This window comes from Petaurus breviceps, unplaced genomic scaffold, assembly GCF_028583685.1.
Source record: "Petaurus breviceps papuanus isolate PSGF00001 unplaced genomic scaffold, PetGlider_PUasm1.0 90702, whole genome shotgun sequence".
In the NCBI taxonomy this organism is placed as follows: domain Eukaryota; kingdom Metazoa; phylum Chordata; class Mammalia; order Diprotodontia; family Petauridae; genus Petaurus; species Petaurus breviceps.
In genome coordinates this window covers 7,407,370-7,427,369 of record NW_027187317.1, presented here as the reverse complement: position 1 = coordinate 7,427,369, position 20,000 = coordinate 7,407,370, and the positions used below count along the sequence as shown (strand labels likewise).

General features: G+C 35.0%; 1 protein-coding gene across 1 annotated transcript in view; it reads right to left on the bottom strand.

Annotated features, from left to right (window-relative positions):
* USH2A (usherin) overlaps positions 1-20,000 on the bottom strand; it is a 1,033,591-nt gene that overhangs the window by 471,183 nt on the left and 542,408 nt on the right. The window contains exons 36-37 of the mRNA XM_069066041.1: positions 7,806-7,957; positions 1-21 (exon numbers count right to left, since the gene is read on the bottom strand). The exon at positions 1-21 is cut by the window's left edge and continues 142 nt beyond it. Of these exons, the coding sequence (XP_068922142.1) occupies positions 1-21; positions 7,806-7,957 (173 nt within the window). The remainder of the gene's footprint in view (positions 22-7,805; positions 7,958-20,000) is intronic.

The following is a 20,000-nucleotide window of genomic DNA, read 5'->3' as shown; positions in this document are numbered from 1 at the left end:
CTCACTTGTCCTATTTTCTACCTGTGAATATAAAGTTGACTTTTTATTTGTGAATGAAAGAAGCACATCTTTTCCTCTGAATATATTTCTTCCGAGAATCCCTTGTTGTGAAATAAACTCTTTTGACAGGAGCATCTTGTCTGAGTGCTAGATACTGCCATCAGAATCAAAACAAACACCATGTTTGTTGTCTCTTGCTACCATGCTTGAAGCTGAAATGCCTGACTGCAGTATCCCTCATAGAATCACATGCTAAAGCACGGATTGAGAGAAGAGGAGCAATGATGTAGACTTTACGTTCATAATTACACACTGTACCTATATATGCCATGGCAATAGAACAGTTCCTACCAGATACTTCATAATCACAGAATGTTAGATCTGGAAGAGACCTTACATATCATCTAGATCAAACTCCTTATTTTACAGGGAAACTGAGGCCTTAAAAACCAAAAGCGATTTGCCCAGAGTCATGTAGTATGTGGTAACAGAAACAGGATGTGAACTCAGATTTGTCTGACTCTAAGGCTGATTCACTTTCCACTGCAGTAAGCTACATAACTCAATATGCCATGATTTGTTTATAAAGTGGTATGATAGGAATGACAGCTACCTTGGGCTTTCTGCTGATTCTACCAGTCTATCAAAAAAGCTGTCCCAATCAACTTGACTGAATCAGAGCAGTTCACAGAATTCTTCTACTTCTCTGCATGCAGAGATGGTCCCAGTCAATTGGACATTCAGTCAACAAATAAAAACTCCTAACCATACCTTGGTGAATCCTTCCCTAAATTATATACATGTACATATATATGTTTAAAAATGTGGCTTTTAAAATAAAATTATGAAAAATCTCTTTGCTATATTGTGCTTTTCACTACAAAAACAAAGCCCCCAAAAGGGCTTTGAAATAAAATTTGATTCAATTCCACAGTGACCTGAAATTACTAGCAGGATACAGGTCAACAGTAGCAAATAATTAAAATAGCCAAACTTCAAGGCAAAAGGAAGGCAGGCAAGGAAATAAAATGATGTTGAAGAGATTCACAATTTACTGTTTATCTCAGTCATAGATTTACAGGATCATAGATTTAGAGCTAGAATAGATGTCTAAAGTTGTCAAGTTCAGATCACTTTTGGGGGGGGGGGGTAAGGATTAACACTTTAAAAGAAAATAAATACTTTAAAAATATTTACTGTAACAAATGGTTTCATTTCACTTTTATTTGCATTCTGATGTCATATTTACTCCTATGCCATAAGCTTTTGTTTCTTCAGTTTCTTCTGGAATATCTTTTACTTTTGAGCAACCTCCTCTTCTGGTTTAGGAACAATTTGTTACTTTTCAGTAAGTATCATCTTAATATGGCAGGGAGAACTCATGTATGGGTTGATTTGACCATGAGCTCTGTAAGTACGCTGTCGCATTTTGGGACCCTTGTTAACCTGGATATGCTCAATGACAAGAGTATCCACATCCAAACCCTTCAGTTCTGTGTTACTCTCTGCATTTTTAAGCATATGCAGCAAGAATTCAGCACTATTTTTGGGCCACCGACCCTGTGTCCAACCCCATTGGTTAGCCTGGGCACACCTGCCAACTCCACCATTATATCGATGGAAAGGAACACACTGTTTCTTCAGTGAGACATCTTTCAAATACTTGGTAGCTTTTCGAATATGCATGCCCTTGATAGCTTGGGCTGTTTCATGGGTGTTCTTGAAGTGGACCCAGAGATTTGAACCCCTTGACTTGTATGATTTTGTGGGGTTTTCTGCATCAAGAGAGTACCTCACCATTTTGAATTATTACCTATGATGGCTCAAAGAAAGAGCCAGATCACTTTTTTTTAACAGATGAAGAAACTGAGGCACAGTATGGTCAAGTGATTTGCTTAAATTTATATAGCTAGCATCTAAGGTGTGTTTCAAATCTTCCTAACTATGAGTTCAGTATGCTTTCTTCTACAAGACACAGCCTCTAACTTATGTGAGTTAATTAACTAAAACAAATTCATAAGCATCATTTATAATTGCATGACCTTTTAAGGCTTATTGACTACACTGATAAATATGAACCCATATAGAGAGAAAAAGACCATTTACTCCTAAAATATGTGATCTGATCTGAAACTAATCTTTCACCAAGGCCTTTGTATTTTTTCAGTCATGGATATATACATATACAATATGTATGTATATATATATAATATATGTATGTATATATATTATATATATACATTTAAGTGAGATTTTTAGTATTTCCTTTCTAGCTGAAATTATTTATGCTTCTTAAGGATATCAGAAATTAGGGCAGGAGCTCTGAGTATGCAAATGTCATATCTGATTAAAAAACTGTCAAGTCATTGTTTCATTATTTTTACATATATTCACAAATGAATTGGCTTAAATTCATGGTTACTATTATTTATTAGACATAAATTGTTCTAAAAGTAATTGAACCAAAAATGAAATTAAGAATTAAGGCAATTATGACAAAACCAACTCTCCCCAAATGTTTGCCTCAATTGTTTGGTTATTTCAGGCAAAATTATCTTTAAGCTGCAATTATTGGGCTAATAACCCCAATTTTCACTTTATTTGCATGTGGAGAAGAAGCCAGCACTTTGCATTATAATTTTACAATTATATTTGTTAATAGTTTGCCAGGAAATAAAAATAGGAATTGCAATATAATGAGACTGACTTTTCTCAATAAGAAAATTACATTTATGATTATTTGAATTCTCAACATTACTTAGGCTAAGTATATATTAGACACATATTTCCCAAATATACTGGATTGCTGTGACCATAAAGTTTTGTTTTCTTTTATCTCAGTTCCTTATTTTTCATTTACATGGAACTCTAATGGGTATTAAAGCTAAACAGAAGCTTTCATATACTTAGAGGTTTTTGTTGGGTAAAAATTCTTTTAATTGAAGAAAGGATATTTTAAAAGCTTGCAGCAAACAAAAGGGTATTAAATTAAAATTTTTGCACCCTAGAGAGGTTCACCTTCAACACACTTTTATCTTGTGCCTTGTGTTAGATTCCTGTTATGGAAAACTAATTGTTGGCTTACAGTCATACAGGTCTGTTGAACAAACACACAAACACAGACACACTATAAATTCCTTGTGTACATTTAGATTTCAATAACTTGGCTTATAAGTAAGAAAAAATGTCTTTTAAAGTACATATTTATAGAAGCATCTAGGTGTCACAGGTTCAGAGGATGACATATTAGACCTAGAGTCAGGAAAACCCAAGTTCAAATTAGCTCTTGGACATATTTTAGCTGTGTGATCCTGGGTGAGTCACTTCAACTTTACCGAATTCAGTCTCTTCAATTATAAATGAGATAATAACAGCACCTACTTCATAGGGTTGTTGTGAGGATCAAATTTTTATTTGATTTATTTTTATTTATTTAATGCTGATTAAGTACTTAGAACAGAACCTAGTACAAAGTAGGAACTTAATAAATGATTGTTTCCTTCCACTAAATTAAGTACTCATACAACTATCTGACACTATAATACCCAATGAATTCAGGTTTCAGTCTCTGTGACAAAGTAAAAATGTCTGCTATATATGAGTGGTGAAAGTTTTTTTTTTCTATGTAGAAGACTCTACCAAGCAGTTTGCGAGAAGAAGGTCTGATAATATATGGATATTAATAGAAAGAATAAAAACAACAAAGATACATAACAGGAGCTGTGATTTTCTGCCCCACTGCTATTGATTACTTGAGTGATCACTGACAAATTCCATAACCTCTGTGGGCCTCAATTTCATCATCTGTAAAATGCTCAGACTGGATGTTCTCTAAAGATCTTTTCAGTTCTAAATCTCATGATCATCTGTTCATTAAAAAACAGCTAGAGGGGGAGCTGCTAGGTGGTGCAGTGAATAGAGCACTGGCCCTGGAGTCAGGAAGACCTGAGTTGAAATCCAGTCTCAGACACTTAACACTTACTAAGCCACGTGATCTTGGGCAAGTCACTTAACCTCAATTGGCCTGCATTCCCCCTTCCAAAAAGTAAATATATATATATATATATACATATATATATATATATATATGTGTGTGTGTGTGTGTGTGTGTGTGTATAATGTATGTATGTGTGTATATATATATATATATATATATTAAAAATCTCTATAGGGATGGTTAGGTGGCACAGTGAATAGACACTGGCCCTGGAGTCAGGAAGACCTGAGTTCAAATCCAACCTCAGACATTTAACACAAAACTAGCCATGTGACCTTGGGCAAGTCACTTAACCCCAATTGCCCTACCTTCTCCCCTCCAAAAGGAAAAAAAGAAATAGCTATAGGGAAGTGGGCTGAAGGAATGTTCTAAGTCAGCCACAGTTCTGAGGACTAAGCTCCAGAGTCCATTAATATTATTCAATATTTTCTGAAGTAATATGTTAGTCAGATAAAACAGAATAATTTGTTTATAAAGAGTACATAACTTTGCACAATGACCAAACATTCAATCATACTTCTCTAAAGCATTTGAAAGTGAAGGGAAAAACATTTTGAAAGTTACTTTTTTGTAATTCTTTGGAAAACATAATTTCAACAATTAATAAAACCTAATGATGAGGCACAAAGTTATTTTGCCAAAAGTTCACATCCTAAAATTGCTTATTTCTTGCTTATGTTAGTTACATTTCTAGTTATTTAGAATTTATATTGTTCATGGAGGGATTACTCTAACTAAACTTTAAACAATAAGGAGACAATACAATTATAAACCACAAAAGAATATTATCCCAAATGAGATCAAAACAATTCTCTTTCAAACAAGGATACAAGCAACTATCTTTGCCCCTTTTCTTATTTGTTAAACATAATACAGGGAAATTATTCTGTTAACCAAATTAGAACAGGCAGCAATGGTAAGAATAAATGGAACATATCTATATATGTTTATTAAACTATATCTTGGCTATTTTCCCCATTTGGTGGCATTTTCTTTTCCTTACATCTTTTAAAATTACTTACCATGTATATTAACTACAGAGATACTACATATGAATAGTTGTTGAAATGTATAAATATGTTATAGTCTGTATAAACTGTATAATAAGCAATATTTAAAATGTAAAATTAGAAAAAATAGCTTCTCTATTTATAAAAATACTCATATATATTGTAAGAGGAAAATTGAAACCGAATAAAATTAATAAAATTTCATTTAGATTAGTGTCAATAAGAATATATATAGTGGATTACATATTTCATTAATATATATATATATTTGCTTAAATTATGTTCATTGAGGTATATATTAAAGAATATATTCTCAAAGATATATACCTCTCTTACAATTGGTTAACTTCTGTTAGCCACACCCTTATAATTGTAGGAGAGAAAAACCTGCCTCTAAAGATAGTTGCATTGTTGTCATCAATCAATAATGCACATTGAATAAAAGATTAGCAACAAAAATAGCCATTTGTGTAATATCAGTTTACTACTGGGAGTGCTATCTAGCATTATTTAGGGTACTCAGAGATGCAAAATTTTCAAAGTAGGATTTTTACTGTAATAGATATAAAAATCTTTCAAAAATCAAATGAAGACGGGGACTTTAACTTCCTGGCAGTATTTGGTTGAGTTGTTCTAAATAAAGATGTGACTGTGCAATGCCTGTGATTAGAGATGGATCACTGGCTTGGGAAAAGAGATTGCAAAGTGAGTACAAGGATGAAGAAAAGTACCAAGGAGATCAACTTATGCACTGACTTGTACTCCAAGTCAGCACAGAGCTTGAAATTTGGCGAATCAATGGGGAAAACAGTCTCAGAAACCAATTCTATGATTTTCTCCTTGACAGCATGCTGTGGCATCTTATCCTTTAGAGTTTCATATCACTCCCAAACATTGCAGTAAGCATATGTGTTACAATTCCATGTGTTTAGGGCATGGCTACATTGAAAAAATGGGGGGAGGGGATGATTCTACACCAAAATCACAGTTTGTCGTTTTAATTCTGTAAAAAATTGTGGAAGTTTCTATTGTATATAGGTGTGTGTGTGTGTGTGTGTGTGTGAGAGAGAGAGAGAGAATTTTCAAATAGAAGAGAAAAATTGGCTAAAAGCCCTTCATGCTTTTAAGAATAAATATCCATCACAAAATAGTCTCAGCTATAAAATCTTTAATGATAATAAAGTCTGCAGTTGTGCTCTATGGATAGATTATGCTTTAGCCACATTGAAAGTAACTCATATTGGAAAGAAAATATGAAGTGTAATAAAAAATAAAAAGCAAAAATCAAAACTCGAAACCAGTTTTCAAGGCAATATTTATATTGTATTTTACATAATGAAGAGAGTGAATCTTCATCATGGGCAATCTTTCTTATAAGATTACCATCCAAATTCGGTGCATAACCTGACTCTTAACCAAGCTGGGTGGGGGAAGGGCAGTCCTGTGTCTCAGCCTGGCTACAGAATAGGATGCTGGAGGGGTGGAGAAAATGATGATGTCATTGTCTGAGGGGTAAAGTGGGTGTGAGAGCTTTGTAGAGGAGAGGCATTCTTCATTTCTCAAGCATGTTCCTCTTCTCCAGAATTCTAGTATCATCTTAACTCTTCATGTAGTTACAAAAGATCTCAAGTCAGCTTTTCTTCAACAATCTGGATGAAGAACCCACAGACAGTGGGCAGCACAGACCTGCCCCTCCCCCACTGAGTTTGAATGGGTTACAACTGTATACATATCTTACAGGTGCAATTTTTTTTAAAGCAATTGGGGTTAAGTAACTTGCTCAAGGTTACACAGCCAGTTATTTCTGGGTGTGGTGCTAAGTATCTGAGCCTGGATTCAATCTCCCAGGTCATCCCGACATGGGGGCCGGTGATCTTATTCGCTGAGCCACCTGGCCACCCCTATAGGTGCAATTTTTAAAAAAATCTATTCTCTCCCCCTAAGGATGTGAGCTCCTTGAGAATAAGGACCATGGTTTTGCTTTTTTTTGACTCCTCAGGGCTTAGCATGATGCCTATCACACAGAGACTACTTAATGAATATTTTTTAACTGATTCAAATGATTAACAGGTTTGATCCCCTAAGGCCAATGTCCATAGCAAATCTATCTGAAAACAAATCTAAAGGGGAAAAATTCAATAGAAAAAAATTAAGACCACCCCAAAGAAATGTAATCTGTTAATAAATATTAAGTATGACTAGTTATAAAAATATTGCACTATAGAAACAAAATGACTTTTGCTATTCTGATAATTGCTAGTGGTTGGAAGGAAGGGATTAGCATTTAAATGTTCACTTTTCTTCTTTTCAGATATCACAAACTGATATTAACATAATCCTAAATCCTGTACATATGGCATTCTCTATCAAACTAATATGATAGCTTATTTTTATACACTAGATCAACTCTCTGGGTTTATAAATCAGCATACCTTCTTGTTATGATCATTATTTTTATTATATCCCTTGTTTATTCCCTTTATTAAGACCACCTTTTAAAATTGTTAATTATAATTTTTCTTTATATTTTCTATATAAGGTAGGTTAAACTACATTTTTATCCTTTAAACTTTCTAACTTTTCTTCATTTCCATCAGTTGGAACCTACGTGTAGTTTTGGAACAGGAACAAATGATTATCTATTAAATCCTCTGTAGCTCCTCAACGACAAGCTTTATAAAATGTCACATTTTACCTTATGGTTTAGTAGTGACCAGAATGAGGTATTATCTTTTACCATGATACTCAGTGCCATTCACCAAGGCTTACATTCTTAAGAGATAAATCATAATACTCACCAGTGGCCCCAAAGCACAACCTTTGGCTGTGCATGCCTGAACTCTGAAAGAATGCAAACTCCAAGGAGCAAATCCATGAGCATAATAGCTGAGGTCTGATGAATTCTGCATTAGTACACCATCTATGTATAGTCCATAACTTGTTAAAATACCTAGGAAAGCAATAAGTTGTGATTAGCATGATTTCCATAGTTTAGAGAGCTATGTCAGAAGAATACCGCACATGTTGAAGAGGTTTCCAGTTGTACAGGATCAATAAACTATTGAATTGTAGACTGTCACAGCTAGAAGAGACATCAGAAATTATTTATCCAAACCTTCTCATCTCACAGATAAGGAATCTGATTCTAGTGATGCAAGATGGCATGATGAGTCTAACTCAGAACTCCTTCTTCCCAGTTCAGAACTCCTTTCTCCTTTCACCATTCTCCCTATTTTAATTTATCTATCACCATAATTTTTCTTTATATTTTCTATATAAGGTAGGTTAAACTAAATTTGTATCCTTTAAACTTGCTAACTTTTCTTCATTTCAATGTGTATGCTCAATGTTCAAAAATAAGTAGGTTAGATAAAATGTGTTTTTATGAAATGTTTTTGAGTTGCCAGTAATTTTGTACCGCTCCTCTCTACATGACGTAAAGGGGATTCTGGGTTCTTGAAGGTTAGGCTGCTAGAATAAAAGCTGTGATGAGTCCAAACTAGAAAAACTTCAAGTATGGGTACAGAAAGGGAGAATAGTAGTTGATGATGCTGATGATGGTGAACAGCATTTATATTGTCTTTACTATCTGCCAGGCATTGTTCTAAGCATTTTACTAATATTATCTCATTTGATCCTCACAGCAATCCTGAAAGGAAGTTATTATTATTCCCATTTTATAATTGAGGAAACGAAGCAGACAGAGGTTAAATGACCTGTTCCATTAGTAAGTGTCTGAGGCCAAATTTGAACTCAAATTTTCCTCACTCCAGGCCCATCTGTACTACCTAGCTGCCCCAAGCCTTGCTAAATTCAGAGACTGATCATTAGAAGTCCGGTCATTACATGATGGATGCTTTGAGTTCAATAAACAGTGCAACTATAGAAAATGTAATATTATTCTTGATATTAGGTATTTCCCTTCCACTTCAAAAGTGACCATGGCAGAGTTCTAGTAAAGAGGACAGAGGGATTAAGACTGACATTATTTTAAAATAATCTACAAATACTAATTTAATTTTTGGTACTATAAATGTTAATTTTTTCCAATGACCAATGAGTTGTCATACAACTAGAATAGCTGAGTGATATCAATGTTAATTCTTTTGCACAAATAAAAGAAATGAATGAGAAAGGCCAAAATCATATCCACTATTCATAAGCCACATAAATGTAAATCTGTAATATTTTTCTTAAGAGGTCATTAGACACTGGAAATAGAAAGTTGCAAACATAACCAAACACCAAATTGACTCTTAAGAAATAGAAAAGACTTGTACTGAGATGAGAGCAAATCTTTTACCAGTTGCCTGTATGTAGTCAAACCATTGATTCCTTAGAGCAAAGATTGAAATTGACCCCAAGTCAAAAAAAAAGAAAAAGGAGACAATGTAGCATATAATTATAACAGTTCCAATATTCCCTATTATTAGTATCATCTAATGATACTAAAAATTGGGACCCCCCAAAACACAGTTCCTTTCCTTATAACCTCCACAATGTATTAGTCCAGCATCTCTTTGTAGCATGGAAGTGACCCTGGATTCTCAAAGTCTCATAAAGTAGAGCATTAGTCCTATAAAAATCTCTCATGAAAGAAAATCTTTGCATATAATTCCAACAATTCATTACCAAGGAGTAAATTGAGAATGGAAAGACTCAGGGCCAGGCTGGGTACTTACTGATGAATTATTTTTCCATAACAACCCATGAAACAAAGAAAAAATTTTAACAACCCTGAACATTGAATGGTCTTTTAAAATTATTATTTTGGCAAATATGGTGTTAGAGTGGTAGAAAGGGATGCAGAGGAGGTTAAAATTCACAGATTTTAAACTGTCTATGGACATTAACCTGTTAGTACTCAAAATGTGAGTTCTTGGTCTAATGAGTAATTACTATAGCAAGCATATTAATCTTGACATTCAAAGTGTAAAAGAAACCAGAAGATAGAAGGAAGTTATTGCTAAATAGAAGGATGGCCATAGTTTCTCCTTAGAGATGTGAATAAAGGAATTATAGGAGTTGCTTTTGTATCTAAAAGGAAAGGGAAAGAAATAAAATAGACAATTTTCAAATAGCTGTGTTCATAATAAGCATTTGCAAATACTCTACTATGAAAACAATTTAGCCTATGAACTCACATCTAGAACAAGAAGATAAAAAATAAATGAATTCTATTAAAACTTATAGAATCTTCCAAATTACATCAAAATATGATCATGTCTAACATTTCATAAAGTTTAATATTTACAATACAAAAATATGCCATCTAATTTGACTTTCACAAGAACTTTGTAAAGAAAATATAACAGGTACTGTAGATAGGTGATTGAGTGTCAAAAGTTAAATGACTTTACCAAGGTAAAACAAGGAGGATATATCAAAGGGAGGATAAAATCTCAGATCTCTCCTGATTACATATCTGGCACTCTCTCTACTACGATACCACCCTGTCTTTAACAGTCAGTGACCTCAAGACAAAGGTCAGAAGAAAGGAGGTTGTGACCCTATGCAAAGTCACATAGGCAAATGTGGCATTCTAATGCAAATTAAATGCCTACTTATGGCTATGAGCATTTTGCAAATCCATTATATATATATATATATATATATATATATTCAGCTTATTGACTTCTTATTGTAAAAATAAAAACCAAAACAAAATTAGAAGAATAAAAATGAAAAGAAGTAGCAGACAATTAAAGCTACTCCAACCTGAACTATTAAACAAGGTAATGAAGTCAAATGGGAAAGAGATAAAAGAACACATATCAATACAGGTTTCAGTATTTCCTATGGAAGTTTAATTTGTTTAATCAATCATCACTAGAAAGAGGTCAAAAACAGAAACTTCCTAGTGAACAAACACTTGATGTTCCTGCCAAAATGAGAGATGAAATCCAAGGGCAACACTGATTAAGAATAAAATTATTAATAAAATCTTGTGGAGGAGGAAATTGAAAGATTATGACTAATATCATGTCACAAAAGTCAGATGGAGCAGAAGAAAAGAAAAGGTTACAGAATGCTTGGTAAGAGATTCAATTAAGGCAAATCATTCCAAGAGGATTTAATAATGGAATTGAAAAGAGTACAAACATAAAAATTGGAAAAGATCTGTAAATATTTCCACAACAAACATTATCCCACAATGACAGCAGAACATTTGGAATCTAACCTCACAGTATCTGTTACAAGAAGAAATAAAAATGGCACCACAGCAAAGAAAAATGGTGTGACCATCTGTTCTACATTGAGGAGGTAAGTGTTAGAAACAGCAAAACGTTGAGTATTTTGAAAAATTGGTCTCAATATATTTGGAATATGCCCAATGCAGGGTTCAAATGAAAATAGATTTCCCATATATTGTAACATTTTCCAGATGGCCCCATTCATGGGTTATACTGTACTGACTGAAGTGCAGAAGATTGAAGAGATTCCTAAATGAGATTCGTTATTATTAAAGTCTAACTAGTCACACAGTAAATCTGAGTGAGATAGATAGATAGATAGTTAGATAGATAGATAGATAGATAGATAGATAGATAGATAGATAGATAGATAGGTAGGTAGGCAGGCAATTTGGGTTAAGTGACTCACCCAAGGTCACACACAGCTAGTAAGTGTCAAGTGTCTGACACGAGATTTGTACTCAAATCCTCCTGACTCCAGGTTGTGCCACCTAGCTGCCTCAAGGTTTTTTGTTTTTGTTTCATTTTTTTAATGTTTTGTTGACCCCATTAGGTTGTGAGCTATTTGAGGGCAGAGACTGTCTTATCCCTTTCTTTGTATCCCTAGTGCCTTGTACATAATAGGCACTTAATAAATATTTAGTCATTCTGATTCTGACATATCCATATCCATATATCATGTCTGAGTTTTAGTATATATAATACAATTTTGGACTGACTCTTTCTATGGGTAATTAGTTGAGTTCAGAATTGGGCAAAAAAGGAGAACAGGTAAGATTTTCTCTGGCAAATTGCATAGTGCTTTTAATGATTCCAAACTTCACCCTGAAGTCGAAGCCTACATTTTTAATGTCATTATTCTTCTGGTGAAGTGGCATAGCCGCAAGACATGGGGTATCCATTGAGAAGGATTAAAGCTGCAGGCCACCAAAAGGGTCTTTGCTCAGGAAAAACACACACACACAAAACAGAGTGTCATCAGAGAGACATATGTACTGTGCAAAGGGGGTAGATTGGCCATCTTTTGAGAATTGGGGATAGCACTGGTCAGCAATTGAAAGGAAAGACCTCAGTACATTGGTATACAATCTATGGCCATTAACAATGTTATATTGTTTGAGGCTGTGGTTGAAATTATTTTTGAATGTACACCCCCCACCCCTGTTTCCAAGTAGAATCACATAGGATATGCAAATATCTCTACTACTTTTTTTTTTTAACAAGGAAGCGTTTCAATTATTTCCTGTGGTATTCAATACAAGGTTTCAACTATTAGAATTGAATATTTTGTTCTATTTTAAAATATGCCGCTTACTTATAATTTTAAGTATTTAATTGCTTCATTAAAAAGAGTCATCTTGTACACTATCCAATTTCACATTAGAAGACTTCCTCATATAAATAGAATCTGAGTAATAGAGAAATGGATTTTTTTTAGAAAAATGATCTAATCTAGTTATAAAATTGAAATATAGGCATAATTGTAAAATATTTTAACAACAACAATAATTGTCATTGTCCTTGGAATTCCAAATAGACTATGAAGAATTTATGAACATATCCTGAAAAATAATTTTAATTAATATGTCCCTCTCAAGCCTAAGGACATTATATATGCCTTTGGCTGAATACACCATTGTGTTATATTAAAAGGGCCAATCAGTTGTAAAGGAAATAAAAAAAAAAGAAACTGGGCTTTCAAAATGCAAAGTGAGTCTTTTGAAAACTATGGATTATAACTTTCTTTTTTATTGAAAATTTTTTTAATTAAAATTTTATTTTGTTGACGTTTCTCATTCCACATCATCTTTGGCAAAGTTCTGTACACTCACAATTCTCTGGCTAATTGTTGGCAGCTTAGTCAGAAGCATCTGGGACACTGGTGATGGAAGAGTTTGCTGTAAAACTTACAAGTGCTGTGGCTGCCCACAGACAGCAACAGCATTGGTTAAGTGGTCAGCACCCTTTTTCTAGTCATTTTGGGCTAGTAATTCCTCACCAAGTTGTATTTCTTCAAGAAAGAACTGCTGAGCAGCTTCTGTATCTTTAAGATCAGGCACCTTGGAAAACTCAGCTCTCTCTTTAGCAAGCTTCTGTTTCTTTCTTCATACTTCGGGGCCTGTTCTTGAAGTTGGGGTCACTTGGTGGAGCTGCTGTTCTCAGTGGAGGTAGCAGCATCAGCGCCATTCCCTGCTGACCCCCAAGCCAGGAGAATAGGCTTGTTCCACACCTGTCCAGGGCAGACACAGCTAGAGAGGATTATAACTTTCTTAAATATGGACTGATAAGAAGTCAGTAGGAAAAATTTGTTTTAATTTCAATTCATTTAACAAACCTAATCCACCATCCTAAACCTGTGGAGTAGTCAACATAGTATGGCGGAAAAAACAATGCATTTGGAGTTAGAATATGGGGGTAGAGAGTTACTGCCATGTTAAGCAAATAGATTTACCTCTCTGGACCTCAGTTTCCTTCATTATAAAATTAATAGGGTTGATATTGTGCATTTCAGACAAGAGAGATGTCCTGTATGAATAAAGAGACAGTTGGTATAATGTCTGGTTTTAAAGAAAACAAGAGTGTCACTTTAGTTAGAACATAAAGTAGATGAATCAATTAATCACTTTGCATTTATTAAGCACCTACTATGTTCCAGTTACAGCACTAGGTATTGGGGATGCAAAGACAAAAATGAAGTAATCTTTGCCCTCAAAAAGTTCATATTCCTGTCAGGAAAGGAAATATATACATAGATTAGTATATATAAAATAAATTTGGTAATTTGAGGGAGTACTTGAAACTGAAGGTTGAGAAAAGGTTTCTTTTAGAGAGGCAATAGTCATCATGTGTTATACATTGTGCCTTTATGTGCTTTCATAAACAAATATAAAAAAGAAAATGTCTACCCTCAAGGAGCTTACAATTTAATATAAGGCAGCATATCAAAGAAAACAGGAAAAGGCATAGGAGAGGTACCATGGAGGGGCATGGTGTAGAAATCAAGAAATTCCAAAGTGAGTGAGGCTGGCTGGGAAATTAAGATATATTTGTGCTCAGGTCTCTCCTTAAGTGGAGGTTAAAAAGTTCATGGCTCCATTTTCCAGGAAAAGGACCAGAGAGTAATGATAAAATTTAAGTACCAAGGTTACTAGGCTGTGTAGTTCTGTTGTGATGCCTAAATAAAGGAGTCAGTATTTGACCCTATAGTTAATAGGAAGACACTGATGTTTATGGAGACAGAATGAGATGATCACACCTGTGTTTTAGGGGAAAAAAACATTTTAGCAGTTCTGCAGAGACTAAATTAAAGAGGAAGAAGCCTGGAAACAGGAATACCATTTAGGAGACAACTGCAAAAATCCAGACAAAAGGTGATGGTCATATGAACTAGGGTGAACCAACTGAACTCCTTATTGAACCAATGCAACTCTTTATCCCTCGCTGCCTTGTCATATTTCCAATTAGATCCATCCAATGTCAACTTTGGATCACTCCCACCATTTATGGTCTTTGCTCCTTCCTACACAAGTGTTGATGAACAAAGATGGGGAAAATCATGCAACCATTCTGTCCACTGTAAATTTAAGTTACATAATATTAAGTGGGCCCTCACTGCTGCTAGGCAATCCTATGATACCCCCCTAATTAACTCACTATTCCAGGTTCCAAAATAGCTCTTTTAAACTTTTTCATCCTTCCTCAAAGTTCCTATGACCCTCCTTCCCCCAAATCTTTCAGATGAGGTTTGTGTGTCATATTTTACAGAAAAAAAAAATTTAGGCCATTCACTATGAACTCCTCTCTTCCTCATCTCCTATCATTAAGAAGTCTGTTGCCACTTTCTCTTCCTTCACCCATTTTACATGATGAAGTGACCTTACTCCTTACCAAGGCCAACCTTTCTAAATGTTCAAATGATCCCATTCTATCCCATTTCCTCCAACAGATTGACCTCTGTCATCCCTACTTTATCACTTATTTTCTTTTAAAATTTTTTTCTTTATTTTATTTTTAATTTATAGAATAAAACAATCATTTCCATAACATAGTATAAAAAAGAAAGATCACACATGAAATAGCAAGTCTCTTGTGTATAATTTGCTATTCCTTTTAAATAAATAATAAAGTTATCATATAAATTACTTTTTTCTCTCCCTACCACATGCCTTAAAGATGGTTACCATTAGACACAAATATGTATATTGTGTATATACATATAAATATTTTATATATTATTTGCACATATATGCAAATGTATTTATTTACATATTTGTATATATATAGGTAAATCATTCTTTAAATACTTCTGTTTATCAGTTCTTTCTCTGAATGTAGATAATGTCTTCCTTCATATGACCTTTGTAGTTAATTTGGATATTTATAAAAGTCAAAATGACTTAGTCACTCATAATTGTTTTTAAACAATATTGCTGGGGAGGAGCCAAGATAGCAGAGCATAAACACAAACTAAGTGTGAACTCCCACTCCAGTCACTTCCAATATATGTAAAAAATTGACTAAACAAACTTTAGAGCTACAGAAACCACAAAGTGACAGAGAGAAACAAATCTCCCATTGAAGGCAGCCTGGCAGGCAGACAGGAAGGGATGAAAAAACCAGAGTTGAACAGAAAAATTTGACTTTCAAATACAAGAAGCAAGAGAAGCATGAGAAGGTAAACAGGAAAAAGAGATCATAAGGAATTTATTTAAGTTGAACTATTTACCTTCCTACATGGAAAAACAAAAATTGTAATTCATAAGCCTTTTATCAGTATGAGGATAGTTGGAGGGAATATATGTGTGTGTGTGTGTTATGTATAGAAGGGTATATGTGTATATAAATATATATGTGAGTATGGGCATACATGTGTTCATGTTAACATAGACAGAGGGCACAGGATGAGTTGAATATGAAGGGATGATATCTAAAAAATAAAATTAAGAGGTGAGAGAGGAATTTATTGGGAGAAGGAGAAAGGGAGAAATAGATTAGGGTAAATTATCTCATATAAAAGAAGCAAGAGAAAACTATTACAATGGAGGGGAAGAGCAGGAAGGCTAAAGGGAATGGGACAACTTTATTCTCATTGAATTTGGCTTAATGAGGGAATAACATACACACTCAATTTGGTATCTTACCCTACAGGAAAATAGGGGGGTAGGGGATAAGAGGGGGTAATGATAGAAGGGAGGGTAGATTGGGGGAGAGGGTAGTTAAGCAAACATTTTTGAAAAGGGACAGGGTCAAAGGAGAAAATAGAATAAGTGGGGGGTGGGATAGGATGGAGGGAAATATAGTTAGTCTTTCACAATATAACTACTATGGAAATAATTTGGGTAGCAATGTACAAACTATATTGAATTGCTTATCTTCCCAGTGGGGGTGGATGAGGAGGGAACAAGGGAAAAAATCTGGAACTCAAAGTTTTAAAAACAAATCTTTTAAAAAAAAATTGGCTTTTACATGCAACTGGGAAATAAGATAAATAGGCATAGGGGTATAGAAATCCATCTTGCCCTACTGGAAAGTTAGCGGGGGGGGGGGGGGTAAGGGGGGGGGAATAAGAGAGAAAAGGATGGGGGAAAGGGGAATTCAGTAGGCTTGCTATTTTGGGGTGGGGGTAGGGGAAAGATGGGGAGAAAAAAATTGTAACTCAAAATCTTGTAGAAATGAATGTTGACAACAAAATAAATAAATAAATTTTTAAGATAAAATAAAATAAAATATTGAGAAAAAACTATTGCTATTAACACATACTCAATATTGTTATTAACACATATTCAATATTACTATTAATACATACTCTTGGTTCTGCTCATTTTGCTCTTCATTATTTTGTGCAAGTCTATCTATGTTTTTCTAAGATCATTGAGCTCATCATGTCTTGTAGCACCGTAGTCTTCCTTCACTATCATATCCTACAACTTGTTTAGCCATTCTCCAATTGATGTGTAACCCCACCAACCTATCACTTACTTTAAATCTCTCCCTCCCTACTGGCTCATTTCCTATTGCCTGCAAACATGTCCATGTCTGCTATATCCTGAAAAGAAAAACTTCACTTACTCCTTCTCTCCCCACTAACTAGCATCATATATCTTTTCTGTCCTTTATAGCTAAACTCAGAAAGGCCATCTACAACAGGTACCTCTACTTTCTCTCCTTTCACTCTCTTCTGAACACTTTACAATCTGGCTTCTGACCTTACCAAAACTGCTCTCTCCAAAGTTAGTAACGATCCCTTAGTTGCCAAATCCAAAGGTCTTTTCTCAATCCTCATTCCCTTTGACATCTCCATAGCCTTTCACACTTCATAATTCTTTTCTCCTTAATACTTTCTTTTTTCTAGATTTTCAGGACACTACTCTCTCTTGGTTTTCCTTCTACGTATCTGAGCACTCCTCTGTCTTCATTGTTGGATCTTCCTCCAGAACATACCCTCTAACCTCTTGTGTCCCTCAGGGTTCTTCTGTCTTGGACCCTCTTCTTTTCTCTCTATGTACTATTTCACTTGGGATTCCATAAGCTCCTATGGATTTAGTTACCATCTCTATGCTGACAATTCTCAAATCTACCTTTCCTTCCCCAATCTCTCTGCTGAACTTCAGTCTCACATCTCCAATTGCCTTTAAGACACCTCAAATTGTTTATCCAGTAGGTATCTTAAATTAAATATGTCCAAAACAGAACTCATCATCTTTCCCCAAAGACTTCCCCACTCCTACTTTCCCTATTATTGTTGAAGAAAAAATCATCCTCATCCTAGGTGTCATCCTGGATTACTCACTATCTCTCACTTGTCATCTCTAAGCTGTTGCCAAGGGCTATTGATTTCACATTTGCAAAATCTTTCAAATACATCCCCTTCTCTCCTCCAATACTGCCATCATTCTGGATCAGACCCTCATCACTTCATGCCTTAGTTATTACAATTGCTTATATATCAGTCTGCCTACCTCAAGTCTCTTCTCATTTCAACCCATTGGCATTCTACCACTGAAGTGATTTTCCTAAAGGGCAGGTCTGATAATGTCACCTCCCTACTCAATAAACCGATTATTCCCTATTTGTTTATACATAGTTTATTGTATATATTCATTGCCACATTGTCTCCACCATTAGATCATAAATTCCTTTAAGCCAGGGACCGTCTTTTGTCTCTTTTTGTATTCCCAATATTTAACAGCTCTTGGTGCATAGGAGGTGCTTAATAAATGTTTACTGATATTTGATTGATTGAGGATGGTGGTCCTATGATGAATGAAACAAGAAATATTGACAAGACGAACCAACAACAATTGGCAACTGATAAACTACAGGTGATTAGGGACTGGGACTAGTCAAGGAAAGAACAACCCTGAAATTGCAAACTGTCAGGTCCCTTTACAGATATTGGGAAGTTTGGAGAAGGAATGCATTTAGAAGGAAAGACAATTTCCATTTTGAACAGATGGAGATTCAGATGCCTAAAGGACAAGCAGGTGGCAATGTCCAGCAGGCAGTTGGTGATGAGAGACTAGAACTTCAGAGAGAAACATTAGGATTGGTGTTTAGATTTGAGTCATCTGCATAAAGATGACACATAAACCTGGAAGCTGAGATAATCATTGAGATAAGGTATAAAGAAAGAAAAGAAAAGGGCCCTTGGCAGATGTCTTGTATATATGCATAGTTGGAGGGGGATTTAGGGGGTGATTAATGCACTTTCAATCTGGTGTTCAAATTGGAAGTGGTTGAGATGAAAGTAGTTGTTGTTTACAATGAGTGTAAATGGATTTTTTCTAGTAGTTTAGTTATGAAAAAGAGGGGAGACATAAGATTGAGGGAATGATAGGGTCAAATGAAAATTTCTTTAAGGGTGTTTAGTACTTGGGCATTCTTGTATGTAGGCAGCAAGTAGGTAGCCAGTAAATAGAGATGAAAGATTTAAGAGAGCAGATATTCTCAAAAGGGCATGATCCCAGAGTAAATGGGAGTGAATGGAGTTATAGGCATAAGAAGGGTGCTGGCTTTGGGAAATAATGATCACTTCATGAGAGAAGACTGGAGTAAAAAAAAGGAGGGGGGGAAAATAGGATAGACATTTTGAAGTATTGAGAAGAGAAAGTTCATGATAGATGGTTTATTTTCTTAACAAAACAATAGACTTTGAGGCTCCATGGTGAGGAATGGAGGTGGAATCTAGAAAAATTAAGGAAGGTTTGGGAAAAGTTTCTGTAAGGAGGGGGATGGGCAGGCAAGAAAGATTAAAAAGATTTAGTCTTATGTGAAAGGAAAAAGTAGGCCAGTATAGCTAGATCATAGAATAGAAGGAAGTGAAATGTAAGAACACTTAGAAAGGCAGGAAAAGGACCAGGTTATGAAAAGCATTTTATGTAAAACAGAGGATTTTATATTTGATCCTGGAAATGATAGGGAGGCACTGGATTTTATTGGTGGGGGTTAGGACATAAACAGGTCACTGCTTGAGAAAAAAAATCGTCTTGGCAGCTGAATGTAAGGTAGATTGGAATAGAGAGTTGAGACAGGTTTTATTGGAATAATCTAGGTAAGACCAGTCTAGTTCAGGTTGAAAACATGAACTAAGAAAGAGATTGTGTGAGGGAAGGGAGAGCAGGATTGGTGAAGCAGAAAGAGGAAAGACCTAGGACAGAAATGTGCTGAGGAGAGGAGAGGAGGGGGGGAGCGCTGTTTATGGAGGGGGGGGGGGAGGGGGGGGGGGGGGGGGGGAGAGGGAGGAAGAGGGGAGGGAAGAGAGAGGGGGAAAGGGGAAGGAGAGAGAGGAAAACGAAAAGA